The following is a 12,176-nucleotide window of genomic DNA, read 5'->3' on the forward strand; positions in this document are numbered from 1 at the left end:
GCTCTGTTGCTATCTCCCAGTGGTGGAAATCAGAGCCCCCAGCAGAGGGGCTCTGTGCTCGGTGCTAAGTCTGCTTCAGATTATCTCTCCTTCTCCCTCTCACCCACGCTCTCATGCGCTCTCAAATAAATACATAAATAAATAAAATCTTAAAAAAACACAACCAAAAACCTCCAGCATATATATTTAGTGGTGAATATTGCAATGTTCCCTTTAAGATGGGCAGACAAGGCCAGGATGTCAATTACCATGGTGTCTGAGATGGTACTGAAGGTACTGGCCTGCACTATAAGGCAGGAAAAGTAAATGAAAGGTCTAAGAATTGGTAAGGAGGAAATAAAAGTGTCTTATTTTCTTTACTGTGAAGGGAAAGATAGATTAAGTTGAAGAATTTTAAAGTAAATCCATAGACCCAGAAAGAAGATTGGTGGTTTCCAGGGGTTGGGAGAGAGGAGATGGAGAGTGACTGCAAAGGGGGACAGGTTTTCTTTTGGGGTGATGGAAGAGTTATATTACTAGATAGAACTAGTGGTTGTGGGGCGCCTGGGTAGCTCAGTGTATTAAAGCCTCTGCCTTCGGCTCAGGTCATGATCTCAGGTTCGTGGGATCAAGCCCCACTTCGGGCTCTCTGGTTAGCAGGGAGCCTGCTTCCCTTCCTTTCTCTCTGCCTGCCTCTCTGCCCACTTGTGATCTCTGTCTGTCAAGTAAATAAATGAATAAATCTTGAAAAAAAAAAAAGAACTAGTGGTTGCCCAACATTGTGAATGTAAAAAATGCCACTGAATTGTACATTTTAAAATGGTTAAAATGGTAAATTTTGGTATGTGTATTTTGCAGCAATAAAAAAAGGATTTTTTTTAAAGATTTTATTTATTTATTTGAGAGAGAGACAGTGAGAGACAGCATGAGCAAGGAGAAGGTCAGAGGAGAAGCAGACTCCCCATGGAGCTGGGAGCCCGATGTGGGACTCGATCCCGGGACCCCAGGATCATGACCTGAGCCGAAGGCAGTCGTCCAACCAACTGAGCCACCCAGGCGTCCCTAAAAAAAGGATTTTAAAACAAAGAGTTTCCTAGATACTCGAGGTGGAGCATAATTCCCTTATTTTGAGAGTGGGCTGGGCTTAGTGATTTGTTTATAAGGAGCAGAGTAGGGAAGGAGAAAAATAATAACTTGACAGTGGATAAACTTGGCAGACAACATGTTACCCAGATGATCAAAGTTAAAATCCCCTGTGATGTCACGTGGGTATCAGGGATCTCTGGTGACAATAAGGAAACCCCATCTCTGTGATCTTCCCCCCAAAGCCCATAACCCCAGTCTAATAATGAGAAAACATCAAGATAACCCAAATCGAGGGACTTTTGGCAAAACGCCTAATGAATACTCTTTAAATGTGTCGAGGTCATGAATAATAAGGAAAGACTAAGAAACTCACGTTTATCAGTTTATCACAGTGTACTATCACATTGGTCTCACATTTAGGCGGAGATCAAGGAGAAAAAATGACTAAATGCAGTGTAGGTCCTGGAGTGGATCATCGACTAGCAAGAGAACATTAGTGGAAAAACTAGTGGAATATAAAGTTTGCAATTTAGTTAATAATAAGTGCCAATGTAAATATTTTTCTTTTGAAATGTATATCCTGGAAGTAAGTACATGTTAGATGTTAAGATTAGGGCAAGCTAGGTGAAGAGTATATAAAAACACTCTGTACCTTTTCACAGCTCAGTGCCTTTACAACTTTCTGTATATCTAAAATTTTTTCAAAATAAAAAGTTTAGGGGCGCCTGGGTGGCTCAATGGGTTAAAGCCTCTGCCTTCAGCTCAGGTCATGATCCCAGGGTCCTGGGATCGAGCCCCGCATAGGGCTCTCTGCTCAGCGGGGAGCCTGCTTCCTCCTCTCTCTCTCTGCCTGCTTCTCTGCCTACTTGTGATCTCTGTCTGTCAAATAAATAAATTTTAAAAATCTTTAAAAAAAAGTAAAAATAAAAAGTTTATTTAAAAATTTAAGAGATTCTGTTCAGAAAATGATTCCTAAGTAGAATGAAAACAAGCTACAAAATTGGAGATTTTTTTAAACAACACACATTAAACCAACAAAGGATTCATATTTAATATGGTTAAAGAGCCACACCAGTAGGAAATGACAGTCACATTTTATTTATTTATTTTTAAAAGATTATCTATTTTAGAGAGAGAGAATTCATATGAGGGGGGAGGGGTAAAGGGAGAGGGAGAGAGAGAATCTCAATTAGACTCCCTGCTGAACGCAGAGCCCAGCAATGCAGGGCTCAATATCATGACCCTGAGATCAGGACCTGAGCCAAAATCAAGAATCAGACTCTTAACCAACTGAGCCACCCACATGCCCTTTTTTGTTCTTTTCTTTTTAAGATTTTTTTTTAATTTATGTGACAGACAGAGATCATAAGTAGGCAGAGAGACAGACAGAGAGAGAGAAAGGGAAGTAGGCTCCCTGCTGAGAAGGAAGCCCAATGCGGGGTTTGATCCCAGGACCTTGGGATCATAACCTGAGCTGAAGGCAGAGGCTTTAACCCACTGAGCCACCCAGGCGCCCCACCTTTTTTATTCACTTTTTAAAAAATGTAACTATTGGGGCATCTGGGTGGCTCAGTTGATTGGGTGTCCTACTTGTGATTTCAGCTCAGGTCATGATCTTAGGGTTGTGAGATTGAGCCCTACATCGCTGGGCTCCCTGCTCACTGGGGAATCTACTTGAGATTCTCTTTCTCCCTCTGCCCTTCTCCCCCTCACATGTGTGTGCTCTCTCTCTAAAATAAATAAATAAAATCTTTTTAAAAGTGGATAAAAAAACTTGAAGCATTGCATCCTAAGAAGAAACCAATAATCACATGAAAAGTTCCCCCTCATGAGCAGTAAGAAAGCAAATCAAACCAAAATGAGGCACCAGTTCTCCCCCTTCAGTTTGGCATGATTCAAAAACTGGGAGTTGTCCAAGTGTTGATCAGGGTGTGGAGCAACTGAATGCTTATATGGTGTGAGTGTGATAAAAATAGTTGGAGGCATGTCAAAAGACAATCTGATGCTATCTCGTGCAGCTGAGCATGTGGGTGTCCTACAATCCAGCCATCTTACCATGTGCACCAGCCTACATTTCTGAGAATGACTATAAAAGTTAGTGGGGTTTTTTTTTTTTTGGAATAAACTCAAAGTGGAAGCAATCTTAAGGTCCACCAACTGGAAAGTAGATAAATAATCAAAGGTATAGTAAACCAAGAGGATACCGTAGAGCTGTGAAAAAAAATGCATATATTTGAGCACACGCAGAAATGTAGGTGAATATCAGAATCAGGTTGACCAAACAAATTAGTAAAATATGTGATCATTTTATTCTAGTTACATAAAGTCCCCAACCGCACAAAACAAAACAGTGTATTGTTTGTTGATAAATATGTGGTAAAACTGGAAAGAAAAGTAGGAGGATGAAAAAGAAAATTTAGGTAGTTCTTCTTTCTGAAGGGAGGGACAATGAGGTAGGGGAAAGGCCCATGGGGTCTTCCACTGTGGTGGTAATGGTCTTTACTCAAGCCTATCATTGCTGCCTTTTATGCCTTACCTAGGGCTGATCAGTATGTAATAAAAATTGGAAAAGCAATGAGAGTTACAATAATATACATTACTATTCCAAGTTCTTTCAGCTGTTAGCTTACATAACATCTGCAATTCTGTGAGGCAAGACCTGTTATTGTTCCCATTCTACAGATTGGGAAAATGAGGCATAGAGTGGTTACATGACTTGCCCAAGATCATGCTTGAGATCAGAGTCAGAGTCGGGTTTTAAGCACAGACCTCACTTGCAACTAACTCCCTGTACATTCTGTGTTTATGAAATTCCTTCATGTGTGCTGGGAGCAGGGGATTCTGTGGAGCTCAGCTTCTAGTGCTGTTCTAGACACTGGAGGTACAAAGTAAACAGGTTTGTAGGAACTTGACCCACAGGGAATGCCCCAGCTTGGTAAGTGGGGAGCCCTGGAGAGCAGAGATGTGTTGGAGTGAGGGCTGAGTCAGGGGAAGAGTTGGTGGCTGAGGAAGTTCAGAGGGTAGGGTCCGTGTGGGGAAGTCAGAGAAGTCTTCCTGGAAGAAGGGATGTTCAAACCGGGTATTGATGGATGAATAGGAGTTTGCCAGTTACACAAGGGAGTGAAGGATGGGATCCAGTCTGAACGTGTGCAAAAATCCACAGGCTGAGTGGCTTAAAGAGTGAAACAGATACTCAGAAGGAGACCTAGACAGGGAGTGGTAAAGACACAGACTGGACAGAGAGAGGCTCAGAGGGAGACACATGACCAAAAGAGACAAGGAGACAAAAAGAGGAACAGAGAGACACAGGGGGAGAAAGAGATAGAGAAACAGGCAATGAGAGACACAGACATAGAGACAGAAGAATAGAGGGAAAGCAGAGAGACAGCAAAGAACTCAAGAGAGAGCCAGAGAACCCACAGAGCGATTCCAGGAGAGATGAAAACAGAGAACCAGTAGGGAACCTGAGTAGGACTGCTCTCTGTCCCTCTGGTAGGGAAGCCCTGGGGGCGGGGAACCCTCACCCGGCTCCGGCCCTTTAAAGCTCCCCCAAGCCTGCAGCGCCCCCGCCCCATCAGGCGTCCCTGGGCTCCGCCCGCCAGCCCCACATCAGCACCACGTCAGGAGCTGTCCGCACCCCCGGTGCTGAACCAAGATGGCCGGCGGCACAGGCCGGGCCCCGGCGTGAGCTGAGCGCGGGCTGCAGCCCCGGCCATGCCCTAGTCCAGGGGCCGCTAAGCTCTACCTAACAGAGCCGGCCCGCCGGCGACCTCGGAGACATGTCTCTTCTTTGCGTTGGAGGTAGGAGGCAAGGCTGCGGGGCTGGGGACCCGTGTGGACCCGGACGGGGCTCGGGGTCCGTGTGGATGCGGCTGGATTTCTGAGGGGGTGACTCGAGTACACGCGGCTGGACTTTTGAGAGGGGAGCCAGCCCTTGTAGACACATCAGGGCGCCTGAGGGGGTGACCCGTGCAGATGTAGCTGCGTTCTCAGGGGGTCCTGATGGCCACTGCTGGGGGTCGTACGGACGTGGCTGAACGCGGAGGCCCTTGTGGACGCCAGCAGGGACCTGGGGCTCTATCTGACTCCCTAATCTGGACTGGGGAGTCTGTGTAGACCAGGTCATTAGGTGTGGAAGGGGCTGGGCTGGGCTGGGTAGTTCGAATGAATCGTGTAAGGTACTTGGAAGGAGTCCTGTGCAGTGAACTGGCTGTGGGTTCTCAGGAACGTGAAGTAGCCTCGGAATTCGAAAAGGAGTGCAGAGGGAGGGGTCTCCAAGACCTGAGCATGTAAGATTTGGGTAAGGGGGTTTAACTATCAAGACAACGGTGAGCTCTAGGAATCTCCCAGCCTTGGGTGTAAAAAGTCCTGGGAAGGGGCTGGGGAAGACCCTTCCCTACGTCCTAGGAGGGTTGTGACTAGGGTCTGGGGGAGCTTTTCGCGTTAACTCTTTGGACTCCCGAGTTGGGGCTGGGGGAATCGCCTGAGGGCCTCCCCACTCCCCACCCCCTCCAGCACTCCGAAACCAAAACGCGTAACCGGCCTTCCCCATAGGGAGCCGACCCCTCGAGGGTGCAGTGCAGGTCTGCACCCCTTCCAGCATCCTCACCTCACCCACTTTGCGCCGAAGCGAGGTAGGGAGAGGTGGGGTGGAGCTATTTTGGGGCCCAAACGCCATCTGCACCGAGGCCCACGCCCAGGCCCACGCTCTGCGTTGGGGTTGGGGAGGGGGAGAGACACAGGAGGGACATGATCGTTGCCCCGGACTTCTGGGTTGGGGGCAGACCCAGCCCGTCAGGATTCGTGTGTCCTGAGCATTCCTGCTAAGAACTCAGGCTCTGGGAGACCTTGGGCGGCGGTGGTTATGACGAATAGGGGCTCAAGTCTTATAGAGGTCTCATCCTTGGGTTTCAAGGACTGGGGTCCACCCCCCTCACTCACACCTACTCCCTCCAAGAAGGCTGAGGTCAGGGAAGTGTGTTGGTCAGGCCTGAGATGTCAGGCTTCGAGAGACCTTAGGCAGCAGGAATTGTGCTGTGTATGTGAGAGAGAAAGAGACAGACAGCTGAACACCGGCTTCCGCCTGGACCCCAGTGAACAGGCCCAGAACTGGGAACCGCCCCCGCCGCCCCTCCCCCCTCCTCCCCTCCCCCTCTGTCGCTCCATTCACAAACCCTGCCCTGCCCGCTCCCTGCCGCGCGGCGACTTCCAGAGTGCTGTCGCGCGGGGCTGGGCAGGCGTGGACGCGGGTGTTCTTAAAGGGGCAGGGACCTGCTTTCTCTGAGCTCTTCCCCAACTGTACCTGATGGTGACAGAAAGGCCCATAGATCAAAAGCCAACTACCCCCTGACCTAAGGAGTTAAGGGAGTGGGAAGGTGCAGAGGATCCCCTGGAACCGCCAGGGGCTAGGCCTAAAGGAAGTCGAAGGTGAATGTCCAACCCCCCTACTGGCCTCTTCCCCTCCTCTAAGTAGTCTAAAACTGGGGCCAGGAGGTGGGGGGCGGCATCTGGTACTGGAGGAGGGGGTCAATGTGAGTGTTCCTGGCTGATTCTCTTCTCTGCTCCTCCCAACCCCACCTTATCCTGCCTCACATCCTCCAAGTTGTGTTCTGCAAGAAGGTTTGCCTAGTTGTGTGTGTGGTGGTGGTGGGGGAAATCTCACCATTAACTCTGACGCAAACTGGAGGCTGGACTGCAGAGGTGGTGTGAAGGGGGGGGCAATAAGAAGGGTGAGGCTTCCAGAAACAGAGGCCTGGGGGAAGAATTATATTGGATGATTCTGTGGAACTTACAGGAAGGGAATCACCAGCAGAGTGGAGGGGTGTTGGTGGGAGGGGCAGGGCTATGGGTGGGGTGGGAAGTAAAGCCCTGAGATGTATGGTGAGTGGAATAACACTGAGAGAGAAAGAGAGAGGCAGAGGGGGAGACCAGGATAAATGGAGACAGGGTGAAATACTGGGGGGAGTGATGCCCAGAGTGGGGAGGCCGGGGGATGAGGGGTTGAATGGGAGGGGAGAGGGGGGAAGGGAGCAGTGGAGCTAGGCTGGGAGGGCTTTCCGTGGGTCTGAGCTCATCCTTGGAGATGAGGAAATTCCTATACCTTCAACCAGAGGTCCACTCATGTTTGCCTACATCTGTACACACATGCACTGAAACACTCATACACAGACAGTCTGTGTCAACAGTAATGCCCAGGATCCATCAAAGCACCATGAAGTCCACATGCCTGTGAATGTACACTTATGGACACATGTGCACATTCATATGTGTGTGTGTGAACACACACATGTATATGGGACACAGCCACTCTGCCACGTAGGCATGGCCCCTGAAATATAGGCAAGTGTGTCCACATGCATGTACACAGACATGTGTGTATCCAAACATGCTTGATGCATGGTCACAATATCCATGTCACATAAAGATCCACTCATGCCCTGACATACAGGCACATACCTAGGTATACCTGTTAGGACCCCAATCTCAAGAAACACACATGTGTACACATGAGCACATGCCAAGGCTACATGCGTACACGCATGGAGACACTTGCCTGGACATTCAAAGCAGCCCCTTCCAGCAGGTGAATGCTGGTGAGTACACACAAGTAAACAAATACACTTTCCATATTGTATATTCCATATACAACTGTATAACACACACATCCATACACACACAACATATGTTTCTAATTGACATTATCACCTGTAAGTCCTCATGTACCTAAACTCACACATACTAGCATGTCCCACATACAGTCACACTGTACTCCCTGACACATATGTACAGATCATCACCTGAATTCAGATGGTACAAGTAAGCACATGTCCTTCCATACACATATGTACATATATACACACCTGCCTGCCCTGGTAACACTAACAGATACACATGCAAACACACACACATGCCAACTCTTGCATACATACCTGAAAGCAGGACATAGGACACCACCTAATATAAGTCTTGCCTCTGCCCCCTCTCATTTCTTTATCTTTGTGGAGTCCCAATGCCCCTCTTCCCCCCACAATCCACTTGCTAGGGCTTGGTAGAGTCCTGAGGCTGCCAAGTACTACCTGGTTCCTTCATGAATTCATTCATTTATTTAATCAGCAAGCATTAGCTGAGCACTTATTCTATTCCAGGCACTGTTCCTGGAGACCCAGCGCTATTCTGGCCTCATGTTGGTGGAGTCAGAGTGGGAGGAACAGGGAAGGGCTGAGGGAGTCACGGAAGGTGGTATCCCGGGCTCTCTTCCTTTGGGAAGCCTGTCTTTACCCCCAGCCCCCCCCCCCACATCCATTTGCCTGTCTCCAGGTCTCCGAAGATGAGGGGGAGCTAAGCAGAAGGGAAATGGTGCTCTAGGTGGAGGGAACAGCACATTCAAAATCATGGTCGTGAGTATTCAGGTCTAGAGCTTCTTATGTACCTTACAACATTTTGCCAGGCCACTCAATGTTTTTAAAGGCTCCATAAATATTTCATGAATGAATATTGCATACAATTAGCAAATTCATAAACTAATAATATCAACAACAAGCCCCATTTATCCGGCATTCTTCAAGTATGGTGTTGAGGACTTTTTGCCCACTGCTTTCTGTAATCCTCACAGAAACCCACTTTACAGATGAGGCAAACTAAGCCTCAGGGAGGTTCAACAACTTGCTTAGTGCCACAGAGCCAGAAATGTAGCTATCTGACTCCACAGCCTACTGGGACTTGGGGGCAAAAGTTGAGCCTCTTCTTGGAGGAAGGGAAGCCAAGTCCCTTTCATGGGATGAGAATCTTCCTGGGATCACCTTCTTCCTTCAACCACTCAATAAAGAGATGTGTCACTTCTTCCTGATTCATTGTGGCTTTTCCTCTGCTCCTCTCCCAGGAAGCCTCCATAAACCCCTCTGCTCCTGGCTACCTTGTTTCTGATACCATGTATCCAGGGGAGTTTGTATCTGGGTCTTTGCTCTCACTGTACTCATAAGATGCTCTCCGGGGTTGGCTCTGATTCATCTTCAGGAGTGCAATCTTAGCCCCTTCCCTAACTTGTACCTCACTTTCTTCCCACATACAATGGGGTTCCTCTGTGAGGTGCCAACCAGGACATCCCTAGTCCACCAGGCCTGGGTTCGAATCCCTAAAACCACCACTTCCTGGCAAGCCCTTTATCCTCTTCATTCCTCAGTGTGCCCATCTGTAGAATGGACACATTAACAGTACCCACTGCCTAGGTTTGCTAGAACTCCAGTGATATGAGGCACGCAGAGCCTTTGGCACTATGCCTCATCTGTGGAAAGGGTCTGTAAGTGTGAGCCGATGACAGGAAAAATCGATGATGGTGTTTTTATTAATGGGGACTAAAAGCTTTCCGTGGGTGTAGGACATTTCCTGAGAGCTCACTGCGTTCTCGGGCCTGAGGAGGTCTCAGTAGTATACAGGATGTAAAAAGACGTCCAAGTTCATTGGAGGTAATTGGGCAGGGACAGGGGTTCAGCACCGTGGACAGAGCAGGAACAGCACCCTCCACACCATGGACAGCGCCCGCCTGTGCTGAAGGAGCTGATCCTAGGACAGGGCTGCTGGAGGAGGAAATTCTGTTATTACTTCATTGAACACAATTTAATGAGCACCTACTATATGTCAGGCTTAGTTCTAAGTGGCAGCCCCTGGCAAAAATACAGACAGAAATCCCTGTTAAGGCTCTTGGTGTGTTTATGTTTTACACCGAAGTCTTCTATCAGGCTCTGGCTTATTTCTGTCAATGGAGGGTGAAAGCCCTCTCTCCCAGTTGAAAGCCAGTGGGGCCAGTGTCCTTACCACAAGGCTCATGTAGGCCATCAACATCACATATAAAACCACCAAACATCTTAAAATCGATTTCTGAATTCTTCGTTTCCCTTCCCTCTTTCTCCATCTTGTAGTGTCTTCTGACACCCAGTAAGCATCTCCTGAAGAGGGGCTTTCAGGCACTTCCCTTGATGGTTGGCATCTACTCCTCACCTGCCCCCACTCCAGGCCTGGAAGGTCATGGAGGAGGTGCCCAAAGACTGCAATTTGTCTCAATTAGAATTCAGGTTCACCAAATAATACAAATAGTAATGATATTGGTAATGGTAATTATAAAAATATTGGTCATGACAGTATAATAAGGCCAATTCTAAAAATGATGAAAAAGAAAGGGGAGCAGGAAGAGAAGGGAATATAGGAGGAAGAGGAAGGGGAGAAGGCCCTACTTCGCTCCATTTTCCAGATGCAGAAACAGAGGTCCAGAGCCTGGCAGAGCCTATAGGAGTCCCCAGCCTGAGCCCCAGCTCCCACCACCACTGATTCTGCCCTGGCCAGCATCTGCCTATGTAACTACATTAATCAGTCAGGGCTGATGGGGCCCCCAAGGGCCGTGCAGGCTGCTGACAGTTGTGAGGCAGTGTCTCCTGCTGGCCTGTCAGAGGGGAGGGCAGTGGGCACCTCCTCCACCCGCCACTCCCAGCTGTCGCATCGCCCACACCCTCTGTGCCCACTTTATAAATAGCCTTGTGCGTGTGACCAGGAGCCGGCAGGAGAGGAGTGGTGCTTCCGCCCCGGTGACCCCGATACTGCAGCTCGGCTCCAGCTCGAGTTCCAGCAGCGCCAGCGAGCAGGGGGAAAGTGGCAGGGCAGAGATGTGATGACTGTGGTGGTGAAGGTGACAGTGACTCGGACCATTTACTGCCTGGAAAGACGGAAGGAGATGGACTTGGTCCCTTTTCCGAGCCCCACCAGCCCCTGCCTGAGTCCCCTCCTCTTCTGAGCCCCACCTCTGATGACATCTGCTCCTCTGCCTTCCTGAGTCCCCTCCCCCACCAAGACCTTCCTCCAGCTCTGGAGCTTTCTTCCTTAGTCCTCTCTCCTCCACCCCCTGCCCCATACCCCATTTCCCCTCTGAGTGCTCCTCTCCACTCTGAGCCCCCTTCTTGATTCCTAATTTCTTTCTGAGTTTCCCCCTCCTCCCTCTGAGTTCCCAGTGATGAACACATTGAGGTCTTCATTCTGGACTCACTGAAGGAGCCTGGGAGCCGGGCCCTGGCCTCAGGTAGAGCATCCCCCAATATCACTCCACTGCCAGTGGGCCCCAACTGAGCTCACTACCCTCTGGCCCACTGAGGCTTAAGGAGGAGGAAAGTGGGTAATCTGAGGGAGTGGGGAATGAAAGAGACAGAGACAGATGGAGAAGGGAAGGAAGACAAACAGAACCAAGAGGAGGGAAACAGAGACGTTCCATCCCCCACCAGGAAGAGAGGATGGAGGACAGACCTTAGATGATTAGCCTCCTCTCTGAGCCCTGCCCCTGGTCTGTAAAAAAGGATACAGAGCAGGAGCTGCAGACCAGGGCCCAGGCCAGCCTGGCTAGACAATAATCAGGCCCTCATCTCTCCCTCCAACCCTTCCCTTCCAACTCTGCCTCTTCTTTTTGCTGGCCCTCCCTGGTGGACATCTGTGTCTCTCTTTTTCTGTGTCTCTGAGTCTCTGTCTCTGACTCTCATGACTTGTTGTCTAGCCCCTCCTCTCTGCTTCTCTTTCTTTCCCCATGTTGATCCCTCCATGTGTGCATGCCTTTCTCAGCCTGTCTGTGACTCTTTTACCATTCTTCTTCCCTGCCCTGCCCCTGCCTCTGCATCATCTCCACTCCCAGCTTCACAGTCGCCAGGTGTGCAAGCAGGAGCTCCCCTAGGAGGGAGGTCTGTAGCTCCTGCTAGGTATATTCCTAAGTGTCCCTGAGCTTCACTCAGTCCCAGGGGTGAGAGGCAGGAAGTTGAGCTCCCTATGGGCTGAGTGAGGCTGAGGGTATGAGAGGGGGCCAGTGGGACAGAAGCTGAGCATGTCTTCAGGAGAGGGGCCTTTACATGTGAAGTTATGTGCCTTGAATGAGGAGGTGAGAAAGATAGCACACGGTGACTAATTTAGGGGTGTGGGAGAAAGGGAGACAGAGACACAAAGATAAAAAACAGAGAGAAGGCCAGATCTAGAAAAACAGAAAGAAAGAGGCGGAGGTCCAGAGAGGGGGATTCACTTGCCCAGGTTCACACAGCACTGTAAGCTGAACCTGGATCCACCTGACTCCATGCTGAAATGGTGCTCAT

General features: G+C 49.3%; 1 protein-coding gene across 6 annotated transcripts in view; it reads left to right on the forward strand.

The window, feature by feature from the left end:
- The first annotated feature begins 4,697 nt into the window (after window positions 1-4,697).
- Window positions 4,698-12,176, forward strand: part of UNC13A (unc-13 homolog A) — a 63,159-nt gene continuing 55,680 nt past the window's right edge. For all 6 annotated transcript variants that reach the window (XM_047698149.1, XM_047698171.1, XM_047698176.1 and 3 more), the window contains exon 1: window positions 4,698-4,866. In XM_047698149.1, the coding sequence (XP_047554105.1) occupies window positions 4,845-4,866 (22 nt within the window). In that variant the 5' untranslated portion in view covers window positions 4,698-4,844. The remainder of the gene's footprint in view (window positions 4,867-12,176) is intronic.

This window comes from Lutra lutra, chromosome 1, assembly GCF_902655055.1.
Source record: "Lutra lutra chromosome 1, mLutLut1.2, whole genome shotgun sequence".
NCBI classification, from domain to species: Eukaryota; Metazoa; Chordata; class Mammalia; order Carnivora; family Mustelidae; genus Lutra; species Lutra lutra.